The sequence below is a fragment of the Cebidichthys violaceus genome, unplaced genomic scaffold, assembly GCF_023349555.1.
Source record: "Cebidichthys violaceus isolate CVI_PGR_0920_01 unplaced genomic scaffold, fCebVio1.0.p SCAF_28, whole genome shotgun sequence".
In the NCBI taxonomy this organism is placed as follows: Eukaryota; Metazoa; Chordata; class Actinopteri; order Perciformes; family Stichaeidae; genus Cebidichthys; species Cebidichthys violaceus.
In genome coordinates, this window is record NW_027176461.1 from 2276439 (window position 1) to 2288273 (window position 11835).

Sequence of the window (11835 nt, forward strand, 5' to 3'; positions counted from 1 at the left end):
TAACTTTGGAAAACAGACACCCACTGTGTATGCTTTATGCCTTTGTGCCCCCCAACAGCACAGGAGTCGCAGCTTGTTGGCGGGAGCGCGCCGCTGTCTCTGGCCGGAGGGGGCTGGCTCTCCCTGATTGAATCCAGCTGTTGTGAGGGAGCGCCGAGGGGGCCAGTCAATTTGCATTGCTAAATAATCTGTGGAGCCTGACAGAGCGGAGCAGGAACGGTCCATTTTGAAAAAGGCATTCCTACAACACTTGGTCAATGCACCGAAGCTTCAGCTCCACCAGAAGACAGCGGTTAATGAGAACCTGGGGTCGGCTTTCGCGTAAAGGTGCATAGTTGGAGGGGTGGCGCGAGCCCTGCTGAGGAGTGGTGAGGGGATTTGGGGAGAATTTACGGGTCGTCTAAATCTTTCCTTTGAGAAACCACCAACCATGCTTTTTGAAGTACGTGACTTCAGGTTCTGCTCCTCTGCGAGGTCAGTAATCTTACTTTTTTTTCTTTGCATAAGGACTTGAGTTGTTTGTGCTTTACTTGTGTGTTTGAATGGATATCTAACGGGATGCTCGCGCCGATTTCCTTTTCTTTCTTTTTTTTCAGCAACACTGTTTCTGACAAAAGTTTAAAATGTTGACATTCCCTCTTTGCAGGATGTTGGCAGCTCTGGTATTTATTCTGCTTTGTATCCAGCCTGGACACGGACAGGTAACACAGCAGCACCGTCCTTCAGTGTTTTCATTCATTTTAAAACCAAGATCATGGTCAAGAGTGATTAAACTGTCAGTATGTAAAGATTGAATAATGCATGGCAAATTGTAACGCATTCAACTTCTCATTAAAATCGTATTTCATGAATAGTTTTGTAGTTTGTCTGAATTGTCTCTTGATCATCTCTCCACAGACCTGCACAGAAGGTTTTGCTTATGACCGCATGTCGAGACAGTGTATAGGTGAGTGACATGACTTCTGCTCACATAATCTATACGTTAAATTGGGGGCATGTCATTAAGACCCGTATGTGGAGTGTGCAGTTCACATATGTTGAGAAGTAAATGAATCACAAGCCCACAGATGTCCCGGATTCAGGAATGATCTTATCATTGTATTCCAGATGAGGATGAGTGCCGTACCCAGCCAGATGTTTGCAGGGGAGACATGCGCTGTGTGAACCAGAATGGAGGCTACCTGTGCCTCCCGAGGAGCTTGTACAACCAGCCGTACAGACCGGAGATCCCGGCCTTGCCCGAGCCCCTTTACCCGGACTCATCGGACCCCTTCCTCCCGGCTCTGCCGAGATCTGTGGAGCCCAGCTACCCCAGAGTGAGGACTACTGCGCAATGCATCCTGGGATATAGTCCTGCAGAGGATGGCACCTGTAATGGTGAGTAACTGACCAAGTGTAAGTAAAAGTACAACAATCCTCAAATACTCCACTCAAAAAGTAAAGAAGTATCATCATAACAATGTATTAAAGAACCAACAGTAAAAGTTGTTTTGCAGGAAAAAAAGGACACCTGTGACTTTAATATTATAATATGACAATTTTTGATTGTCAATACTGATGAATAAATGTGTAATCAGTACTTGTAACTACTTTATTTAGTTTGGTAGTTTAGTCCAAGGGTTCTCAACCTGGGGGTTGGGGCCACTCCAGTAGGTCACATGACAAATCTAATAGGTCCTGAGATAGTTAACAGGCAGCAAAGAAGAAAAAGCAAAGTTCTGAATCTGTCTCCGCCCACTCCATCGAGTTTGAATCAACAATTCTGTCTGATAACCAGGCAAGGTTAACGTTGTTAACTGAAGCGAAACAAAAGACACTACAAAATGAATTGGTTAGATTTAGTAAAAAACATTATGGTTTGGTTTAAAATGACACATGAAACAAAACAAAAAAAGTTAAACGCAAGTACTTAGTTGTGTTTAGGCAAGTAAACTACTTTGTTATGTTTTGGTAACAAATGGTTCGCCCGGGACACAAACAGCGGTCTACTGGGTGAAAGTCCTGTGTTTTGCATATTTTTTAGGAGACAGGCCTGCAACCTTCAAGTCTTGGGAACCACTTTTAGATGAAGGTCCTGGAATCATTGCAGTGAGTCTTAATTAAAGGGTGACATGTAATGGGTGTTCACATCATGTTTTAAGGGTCATTACTGCATTATTTCCTGCAAGAGTAGATGGTGTCTCTCTGTTACTGCAGCTGTTTGCAGTTTCTCCTCCCTTCGCTGAATCTCTGCAGTGACTGTGCGACAGATGTGAACGGTCTGAGAAAGACAGGCCCGACATCTGCCGTCTGCTGCTGTGTATCAGATGTTAGAGTGAAACTATAGACGAGGTGACACGAGAGACACGCAATAGAGGCCAGAAATTCAGTGCAAGTAACCAGAGATTCTGGTTGAACTCCAGGGGGAACGCATGATTCCGGTCAGATCACAGGGACAGATGTCGTTTGATGCCCGGTGCAGCATCATTTCTGCCGTCACCCAGCCGAAGCAGAGAGTTCAACTCCTCTCAGTGAAGACATTTCTGCTTTCTGATTGATTCTGTGGAATTTCACAACCGCAAGAATTCCCAGCTGTCGGATAAACACTAAATGTCTGATGCTGAATTTCCCCAGTGAGTCCAGCCGGGACAAGCTGTTGAAAATGGCCTCCTTAAAGTCCATTTGGGGTGTTTTGGATAAATCAGCTGTGACCCTGTAATGAGTGGAAAATGTGCACGTATAGAAGAGTTTTCTCTGAAGAGAGCTTTAGAGTTTAGCTCATGCACAAATACGGACTGTTTGCCTTTGTAGGGGAGAAGGCCTGTCAGGGAATCGGCTCACAACCTTGTTTGGGTAAACTACACCATCACAGTGCCAAAGATGAGGTCATGTGTTGCCAAATCTGTTTCATGGAGAACAGGCATGCCTCTGTTGAGGCCATTCGTAACCAGTCCTCAGACCCTGGTGTGTGTGTGTGTGTGTGTGTGTGTGTGTGTGTGTGTGTGTGTGTGTGTGTGTGTGTGTGTGTGTGTGTGTGTGTGTGTGTGTGTGTGTGGTGACATTATTGATTGATGCTGCTGTGGGGCAGAAATTAAACAGACTGTGACTTCCCGTCTGAACCTGCAACAAACATTGCTTTGTCTTTAAGTTAAGGCACTACATTCCAACAATGTCACTAATGGCACTAATGGCACCAGTGTGGGAGAATAATGGAACAAATTAAGCCTTGGGTTTATGCATTTGTGGGTTTTGTTTTTCAGGTCAGATATTACTACAAAGGCCTACTACAAATATGTCTCTTAGCTGGTTTCTTGCTGCACCAGGTTACACACTTTACAAATAGACTATTATTAATTTTCCCCTAGTGGTATCTAGCCAAGCAGATCCACTATGTGGACACCTGATTGTTGAACATCTTATTACAATTCCATTAGCATTAACAGCCGCCATGCGTCTGTGAAGAAACTCCACCAGATCTCAGACCCGGGCTGCAGGGATTTGCTCCCAATCAACCGCAAGATTAAAGGAGAAAGTTTGCCGTGTTGAAACAGGAAGGGCCTTCCCCAAACTGTTTACTCAAAGTTGGAAGCAGAATTATAGTCGAGAGAGTCATTGTGTGCATTAAGATTTTCCTAAAAGGAGTGGTGTCGCTTTCTTGAAAAGCATTAGATGAGAAGAATGATAACGCCATGGTAAATTTGAAACTACTGCCAGAAGCCAATTAGCTTAGCATAAAGACCGGAAACAAGGGGAAACAGCTAGCCATAACACGTTTTATCTTGTTTGTTTAATCCAAACAAAAATGAAAGTATTAAAAGCCAAGAAACAGTCTGGCACAACTTGCGACCACAACTGTTTTTTCTATGGATTAAAGCAACAAGATAAAGGGGTGATGGTATTTGGATTTTGTTATCTTTAGATAGAACCAGACAAGCTGGCTGCCCTCTGATTTCAGTCTTTATGCTAAGCTAAGAGAATCGTCTCCTGGCTCCAGCTTCATATTGAACGGATCAATCTTCTCATCAAACTCTCGTCAAGAAAGCGAATAAGTGTGTTTCACAAAAAGTTGAACTATTCTTTTAACTAGAATGGACACGGGACAACACCGACTTCACTGGGAACAGTTTTCACTTTGAGAACTATTTTGTCACAAAAAATGAAAACTAGTTACAGCCAGGTTTTTAGATTACCCAGAATAAAGAGAAAATACATGTATTTCTGGATTGGTAGATTGGCAGACACTAATAACGGCAGATGAGAGAATATTTTTTTGTATTTTGGGTAAACTGATCCTTTGAGCAGATGGATTGCTCAAGCACACTTTCACACACGTGAACATCATACGACCCAGCAAGCCGAGAGTATTGTAGGTCAAATGATGACACTTCACTTGGGACTGTGTTCATTTCCGCTCATAACTCTGGTTTTGGGGATTTTCACGTTTTTACTTGAGTTGAAGGATTAAATGCTCCTCTGTGGCTTGAGGAAAAAAATGGCCAATCTTGTAGGCTTTTGAAATCAAAAATGCACAATAGCTGACTGTTTGTGGCATTTTACAGTTACAATTTGCTGATGATCACATTTAGTGTATTTTCCATTTGATTTGATAGCAGATGATGAACACAGCTGACATGTGCATCTCCGTAACCAAGAGTACGTGGCATCAACAGCCACTGGGGGTTGTTTTGAAGCTTGTGTGCAAAATTGGGGTCAACTGTTCCAAGTTTTCTCAGTTTTCCTACATTTGACATTTCAAACAAACCCCATCGGTCTTGTCTTCCCTGAAGCTGATCAGGTTTGTCAGCGGTGACCGCAAAGCTAGTGGGCAGCTCATGAAACAGTCTATATAAGGAGCTGAACTGAAATGCTCCTGCAGCTCGTGCGTGTACATTGGAGATCTGCAGTAATGCTACACATGGGGTGCAGATGACGACCATTCAGAGAGGTTTTGACTGGTAACTGCAAGCAGGTGTCGAGGGGGCCTTGTAGCTGTTGGCCGGAGGCCTCCTCCACCCACGTGAAGGGCCAGCGATCAGTTGCCACAAAGGGCGAATGTCCCACCGACAGACGTTATCGCTTATCGAAGCTGCCTGTCCAAACAAAACGCTGGGCTCCCACCCACTTCCCCCAACGCTTTTCTAGAGATCGGTGACTTCATGGTCTGAGAACCAGAAACAGAGGTTGGAATTTGTGATTTGTCACATCCTCATAAGGAAATATGGCTATTATGATGTAGTGTGTGAGCTGCTCCAAAGGAATTCAGATTGTAATCTGAGAAATCTTTATTCTTGTGCAAAAACAACTGTAAATTGATGCTGTATTGAAATGTTAACTGTTGTGTTAAGATGTTTTTTTTTAACACAGGGTGGTGAAAACCTGAGTGTTGGAGAATCTATCAGCCAGCAGTCTAGTGGACTGGCTTTCGATGAGTCGATCAGTCAACTGTGTAGCTTATATGACCTGCGATTTTTATTTTTGAAATATAACATTAGAAGTGTGAATCAGAAAAAGAACAACTTTTTTTCAAAATTGAACTTTTTTTAAATGTTTTTATCGCACGCTAAAGTTCTTGTCTCGTTTAATGACTCTTCAATATGATTTGACTGATGTGACAGTGTATTCACCCTTTAGAGTGAAGCGCTCTCTCCATATATCCATCTATCTATTTATCTTGTTCCTTACATTCTCCACTCGGGATTGAACTTTTCTTTTTTGTTTGTTTTTAACCACAAAAAAAGGGGAAAAAAAATTAAAAATCAATAATAACCCCCCTCTCTCTCCTCTGCTGCTTCTCTCTGTTCCAGACATTGATGAATGTGAGACAAACTCTCATCACTGTAACCCCACCCAGGTCTGCATCAACACAGCAGGCGGCTACACCTGTTCCTGCACTGAAGGATACTGGCTCATTGGAGGACAGTGCCAGGGTGAGTGAACATCTGCATACCATAAGATACATGTGAAGGAGTGGTTTTACATGTATGAACATTGCATGTACTTCACATTAGTGCTTAACGTTAAAAGTATACCAATCAGTTTATTCAAGTTTTGGAGAGATGTGAAATGTGTTTGATGAAGCTAATCCATTGGTGAACGTTGTTGTTGTGAATTGATGAAGTTGCTTTCAGAAACAGTTGGAACGCCCTTAAATTGTGGTGCGTTCACAGTCTTTAAAATCTTTATTGCAACCAGCGATCAAACATCTGGAAAAGGATAATGTGATTTCAATGATTTCTGGCGTTATAAAATAGTTGCTTGTATCAATTCTGTGATGTTTTCCTTAGAATCACCAACGAGAAACAGTGATCAGACATCAGACATTTAAGTCCAGTTATTGAGATGGTTTATTTCAAGCCAAGCAGGTTTCTAGTTTCTGCATTTGAAAAAGATACTGTAATGAATGTAATGGCGGCCGTGAAGGTACACAATTGATCTGGCAGTAAAGTAGATTGCACATGATTTGAAGTTAATGGCCTAAACCGTTCAAAACCACCAAATAATCCATTTGGTATAAACATGGTGTGTTATGGGTCTGTGGGTCTCTTCGTGCCTCTTTGCAGCTGTTTTGCATCTCTTTGTAGTTGTGTTAATCATTAGTAGTCTTTTTGTGTCTCTTTGTAGTCATTTAAAGTTACTTTGAGGTCATTTTGAGTCACTTCCTGGTTGATATGTCTCTCAGATGACTTGAGACAATGGTCAAGTAGGAATATCAGTGCAATCATTTCCTAAACTTAAGACCACATTACTTGAATAAATATGCCATTACAACCTCTAAAAGCTTTCACCCTCCTCATGGAGAACAGCGCCCTCTTCCTGTTATGTGCAGCAGAGCAGCTCAGCAGACTTTTTGCCAAATCAAATCAATAAATCATGAAGAAGCGGTGTCTGTCTTATGAAGCTGGGTTTTTTATTTATTTGTAATTAAACACAGTACACAGACCTACAGTATGTATGTATTATGATTCATAACCAGTTTGTCTCTTTCTTTCTGAACAGATATTGATGAATGCCGCTACGGTTACTGCCAACAGCTGTGTGCCAACGTCCCCGGCTCTTATTCCTGCTCCTGTAACCCCGGCTTCATCCTCAACCCAGACAGCAGGACCTGTCAAGGTACACACACACACACACACACACACACACACACACACACACAGGGGCATAACACATGCCCTGTGCAAATAAACATGTGCACATTTACACATGCACACTGTTTCTTTTCCTACTTTGCTGTCACACAGATAAAAACGCATTCACACCTCCATGCTGTGCTCCAATGTTGTGTTGAACTCCCATCCACTGTTGTTCCTCCAGATGTGGACGAGTGTGGTGATGATCCGTGCAGTCACGGCTGCTTCAACACCTACGGCTCCTTCATGTGCAACTGTGACGAGGGATTCGAGTTGGCCATCGACGGAACCACTTGCATTGGTGAGACGGGCTGCTTCTGGTTTTTATATTTTAGTGGTGATCAATTGTTTATATCTAGAAAACAACATTTTATGGCTTTGAAGCCAGTCTGTAGAGCATTCAAGTTTTACATCCTATAGAGTAAAACTGATACTAGACTTTTCCCAACTGATAAACGTGGAATATTATCATTCTAAATGAGCCAAACTATACATTAATCAACTAGATACACTTTAGATTAAATCTAGATTTTCTTATATAATGTAATATATCCCTAACACTGTCTTTCCATTCATCTATTTTCTATAACTGCTTATCCAGTGCAGCATCACAGGAAGATGGAGCCTGTTCCAGTTGGGTATCACAGGCTGGCTTCTATACTGTTGACAGACAAACATATTCACACTTAAAGCCTCTTTAATCCACAGAACGGGTTGAATTTGAACCCAAGACTTTATCGTTAGTTCTGACCGCTGAGCCAGTGAGCAGCCCTCACAATCGTTTTTTGATAATTATTAATTCTTTCTTCTATTCCCTGTAGACCTGGATGAGTGCAGCTTCTCTGAGTTTCTGTGTCAGCACAGATGTGTGAACACTCCCGGCTCTTTCTCCTGCGTCTGTCCACCTGCATATTATGTATTTGAGGACGGCAGGAGTTGTGAAGGTAAACTTCAGGACGGAGGACAACTGAATAAATGTTTATTTTTAACGTCTTTTTGGTGGGCAGTTCAGATGCAGTGTCACAGAGGGAAAATATTCGGGCAACTGTGAATGAAAACATAACTCAAAAAGCTGCTGTGAATTGTCTTGTTGTGTGTTGTAGTATTTATTTTAGCACGACAGTTTTGAATGGCTTTTAATCCTGCTTTCTTTGACCACATTTTGCTTGGAATATTTTTTTTCATCTGTCACCTAAAATGTGTCTTATTTGAGGGTTTTTTGTGTGTGGTTACAACGCATCCGCAATGCTACACTAAAGATATTCAAGCCAGCATTTGGAAAAGTTGCACCTGTGTATCAGCTAATGTTTAAAACAAGTGTCACCTTATTTAGTATTATTATGTGCTCTCTTTGTTCTTTGTACCATTTCCAGCCATTCTCAAATACTGTATTGTTGATGCTCTCTAAATGTTGTTTCTCTGATGATGATGATGATGATGATGATGATGATGATGATGATGATGTTTTAACTGACTTTGATTGTTGTGTGTTTGATTTTGAAGATATCAATGAATGTGACACTGGTAACAACACCTGTACAACAGCACAAGTATGTTTCAATTTCCAGGGAGGCTATACATGCCTGGATGCTTTACAGTGTCACTCTCCTTACATCGAAGTTGGTGACAAGTGAGTACTTCTACCGTTACATTTATGTATTCATTACCACACAGAAGTGAAATGTTATGTGTTGCATTATATCTTAAACTGCCCCTGTGTGTCCTCTGCAGTCAGTGTATGTGTTCTGCTGAGAACCCTGCCTGCAGGGACAAACCCTTCACTATTCTGTACCGACACATGGACTTGTCGTCGGGGCGCAGTGTGCCTGCAGACATCTTCCAGATGCAGGCCACCACGCGCTACCCCGGCGCCTTCTACATATTCCAGATAAAGTCGGGCAACGAGGGGCGAGAGTTTTACATGAGGGTGAGTACGTCAGAGATCCATAAAGCTGTAGACACCAAGTACCACATTTTGAACGCTTTAAAGGGGCAATCTCAAAGATTTTCATTGAAATAAATGCCTGTTAAGTCACCATCACTGAAGGAGGTAACAGGATGGTGATGAAGCCTATGGTCCACTGATGATAGTATTGCAATATTTATAAATTTGCAGTATTACGCACTGGGTGTCTGTGACGAAATATGGCTAAACTATAAGCACAAATCCATTGTTTTGTCTCAAATAGAAATTCTAAATCAACCAGGATCTCTTGCCTCTATAAAGGAATAAAATTAGACATTTTGATATATTGTTTTAAATAAATTTCCATTTGCTGTTTTAAGCAGATCCTCTAGCTAACAAAAACAAGTTTAAAAGGTCTTATGTTACTGACATATAGTCAGGCATATAATAGTTTATCTACAATAAATAAAGAAACAGCGCCACCTACAGAAACTCAAACTCTATTACCAGACAATCCAATGAAATCTCAGAATTGAGCAGGAGAGGAAATTGCAGTACTGTTTGATTGAAACACCACAGTTGTGATTGTTTATTCACCAAACATGTTGCTAAAATAATAATTAAGAAGTCTTGGATTGATCTGATGTGACCATGGTGCTCCTTAGTGAACAATGTACAAATATCCCCCCAGCTAATCACAAATGATAACAATTTGTGGACTTGAAAGCAATTAGACACATTTGGGGAATACAACATGCACCATATTTAGGGATTATACCAAGTTTTCTGATTTAGAGGAACTTCAACAAACTGTAATTACTAATAACTTCTTGAGTCTTTACACCAATTTTTTTGTGATTTTGAAGCTCCATCCAGTGATTCATGTTGGGCACTAAAGGAAAGTGTGTGATTTTCAGATATGATGTGGGTATAACAACACATTGTTTCACTCCTTTGTGGGCACTGAGTAAAATTGGGTTTACATAAAATAACAAATTTTGTGGGTGCAATGCCAAATCTGAGGGTTTGGGGCCGGCTTTGATTTCTTCTTTCCGTCAAAAAAGAATTAGAATCTCGACAAACAACTTGGAATGTTTGTATTTAGAGTTTAAGATCATGTGTTTCATCCCATTCTCACTTTCTTCTAAATAAACATGTAGATTTGCATTTAAAAAACAAGAAAAAGTTTTGAGCACTTTGTTATAGGTGTTATTATGAATACAAACCATGAAAACATAAATTATTACATAAATATATATATTTTTTTACATACCAACAGTTTTTTTGACGTGTTGCAGTAGGGAAAGCACAGGTGTGAACAATAAAATGATTGATGGCCAAATAAACAAAGACATTTTTGATTTCATTAGTAGCACCTGTACTTTTTCCTACTGTAAAAAGGGACTATACACCAAGTAAACACGCAGTGTAGGGCACAATGCCTGTAAAGAAAGGGGAGGATGAAACACCTGACCTCGTCCAGTAGATGGAGCAATACGTTTGTGTAATGTTTTTTGGGAGGGTGATTTTTCTTTTTTTAAGATATACAGGTTTAAAAGAGACTTTTTGGGAGGATATATAATGATTCTCTGCAGCATGAATAAATGACCACATGAGCTTTTACAATATCTTTCTAAAGTTACCTTCTGCTGTCCTTGTTTAAACAAACCCTAGTCTGGCCCTATATGCTCTACGGAAAAAACACATTGACTTTCCTTGACTTTGTGCTCGTGTTTGCTGGTTGTAAATGATAGGACAAAGCCCTGAGACTTGAAGCGTTTCCTGCACTTCATTCCTCACATTCCTCTCCCGTCTTCTGCATCTTTCAGCAAACCAGTAACGTGAGCGCCACACTGGTCTTGTCGCGGCCCATCAAGGGGCCCAGAGAGGTGGTGTTGGACTTGGAGATGGTCACGGTCAACAACGTCATCAACTTCAGAGGCAGCTCCATCATTCGTCTGACGGTATTTGTCTCAGAGCACCCGTTCTGAGCGCCCCAAAATGAACTTTTGACGCTCCTCTCCCCCTCTCAAAGAATCGAGCTGAACTCATCTGCAGCTGATGTCATGGTTTGTTTGAGACAGCTCATCACCTTTTTAAGAAAAAAAACAAACTAAAATCATTATGTCATCCTCAATAACGACACATCCGATAAAGACTCCAAGATCAGCTGATGGGAAAAGCATCCCGGTGCTGGAATCCCCACCCTGGTTTAATGGACACTGGGCTTTTATGGCTGCGATGTGGACTTTCGACACATAGGGGTATTTATGGTGTACAATTTCTGACATCCTCTATTTAGAAAATGATGGGAATTACCCTCACTGAGTACCAGTATATACATAATACAGATGTTTTTTTTCTTCTCGAGTTTCCCCAGTTGTCTGTGAATTTTCACCCCTTCAGATAAGCTGTGAAAGTAACTTTTATATGCCTGAAATCAAGAGCTGTCGCTGCGTCATCGTCGTGTTTTTTTTTATTATGAGGCGGTTATCTCAGCTGTAATTGTACATTTGCAGTGGCAATAATTGAAATGATGTAACAGCCAGTCATCAACTGAATTATTGATTACAGTTTCTTTTACACCAATAAATGCCTTCACCACACAACTGTCTCTGGCATGAGCTGGCCCTGACAGCACACTTTATTTTAGGATTATTAGGTAATATTTTCAGGAGGACTTTAACAAATTGTGTGCTTGTGAATATCAAATGTATAGGGACACAAATTTGTAACAACAAATTTGTGGATTACATAAAATGTTGATAAAAATAAAAAAAAAGATTACCACATTTTTCAACACTTTACCAATTTTTGGAA

At 41.0% G+C, this 11835-nt stretch overlaps 1 protein-coding gene across 1 annotated transcript; it reads left to right on the forward strand.

Annotated features, from left to right (window-relative positions):
* Positions 1 to 134: 134 nt before the first annotated feature.
* On the forward strand, positions 135 to 11624 carry fbln5 (fibulin 5). The gene is made up of 11 exons (XM_068721904.1): positions 135 to 474; positions 647 to 701; positions 898 to 946; positions 1108 to 1377; positions 5784 to 5906; positions 6976 to 7092; positions 7294 to 7410; positions 7931 to 8053; positions 8613 to 8739; positions 8841 to 9036; positions 10845 to 11624. The coding sequence occupies exons 1-11, from the start codon at positions 431 to 433 to the stop codon at positions 11004 to 11006; spliced, it is 1383 nt and encodes a 460-aa protein (XP_068578005.1). The 5' UTR covers positions 135 to 430; the 3' UTR covers positions 11007 to 11624.
* The last annotated feature ends 211 nt before the right edge of the window (positions 11625 to 11835 follow it).

Bases quoted from the DNA above. Each gene is read 5' to 3' on its own strand.
- fbln5 (XM_068721904.1), top strand. From the start codon at position 431: ATGCTTTTTGAAGTACGTGACTTCAGGTTCTGCTCCTCTGCGAG. The intron at 702-897 runs GTAACACAGCAG...ATCTCTCCACAG, and splicing joins TCCAGCCTGGACACGGACAG to ACCTGCACAGAAGGTTTTGC. The intron at 947-1,107 runs GTGAGTGACATG...ATTGTATTCCAG, and splicing joins CATGTCGAGACAGTGTATAG to ATGAGGATGAGTGCCGTACC.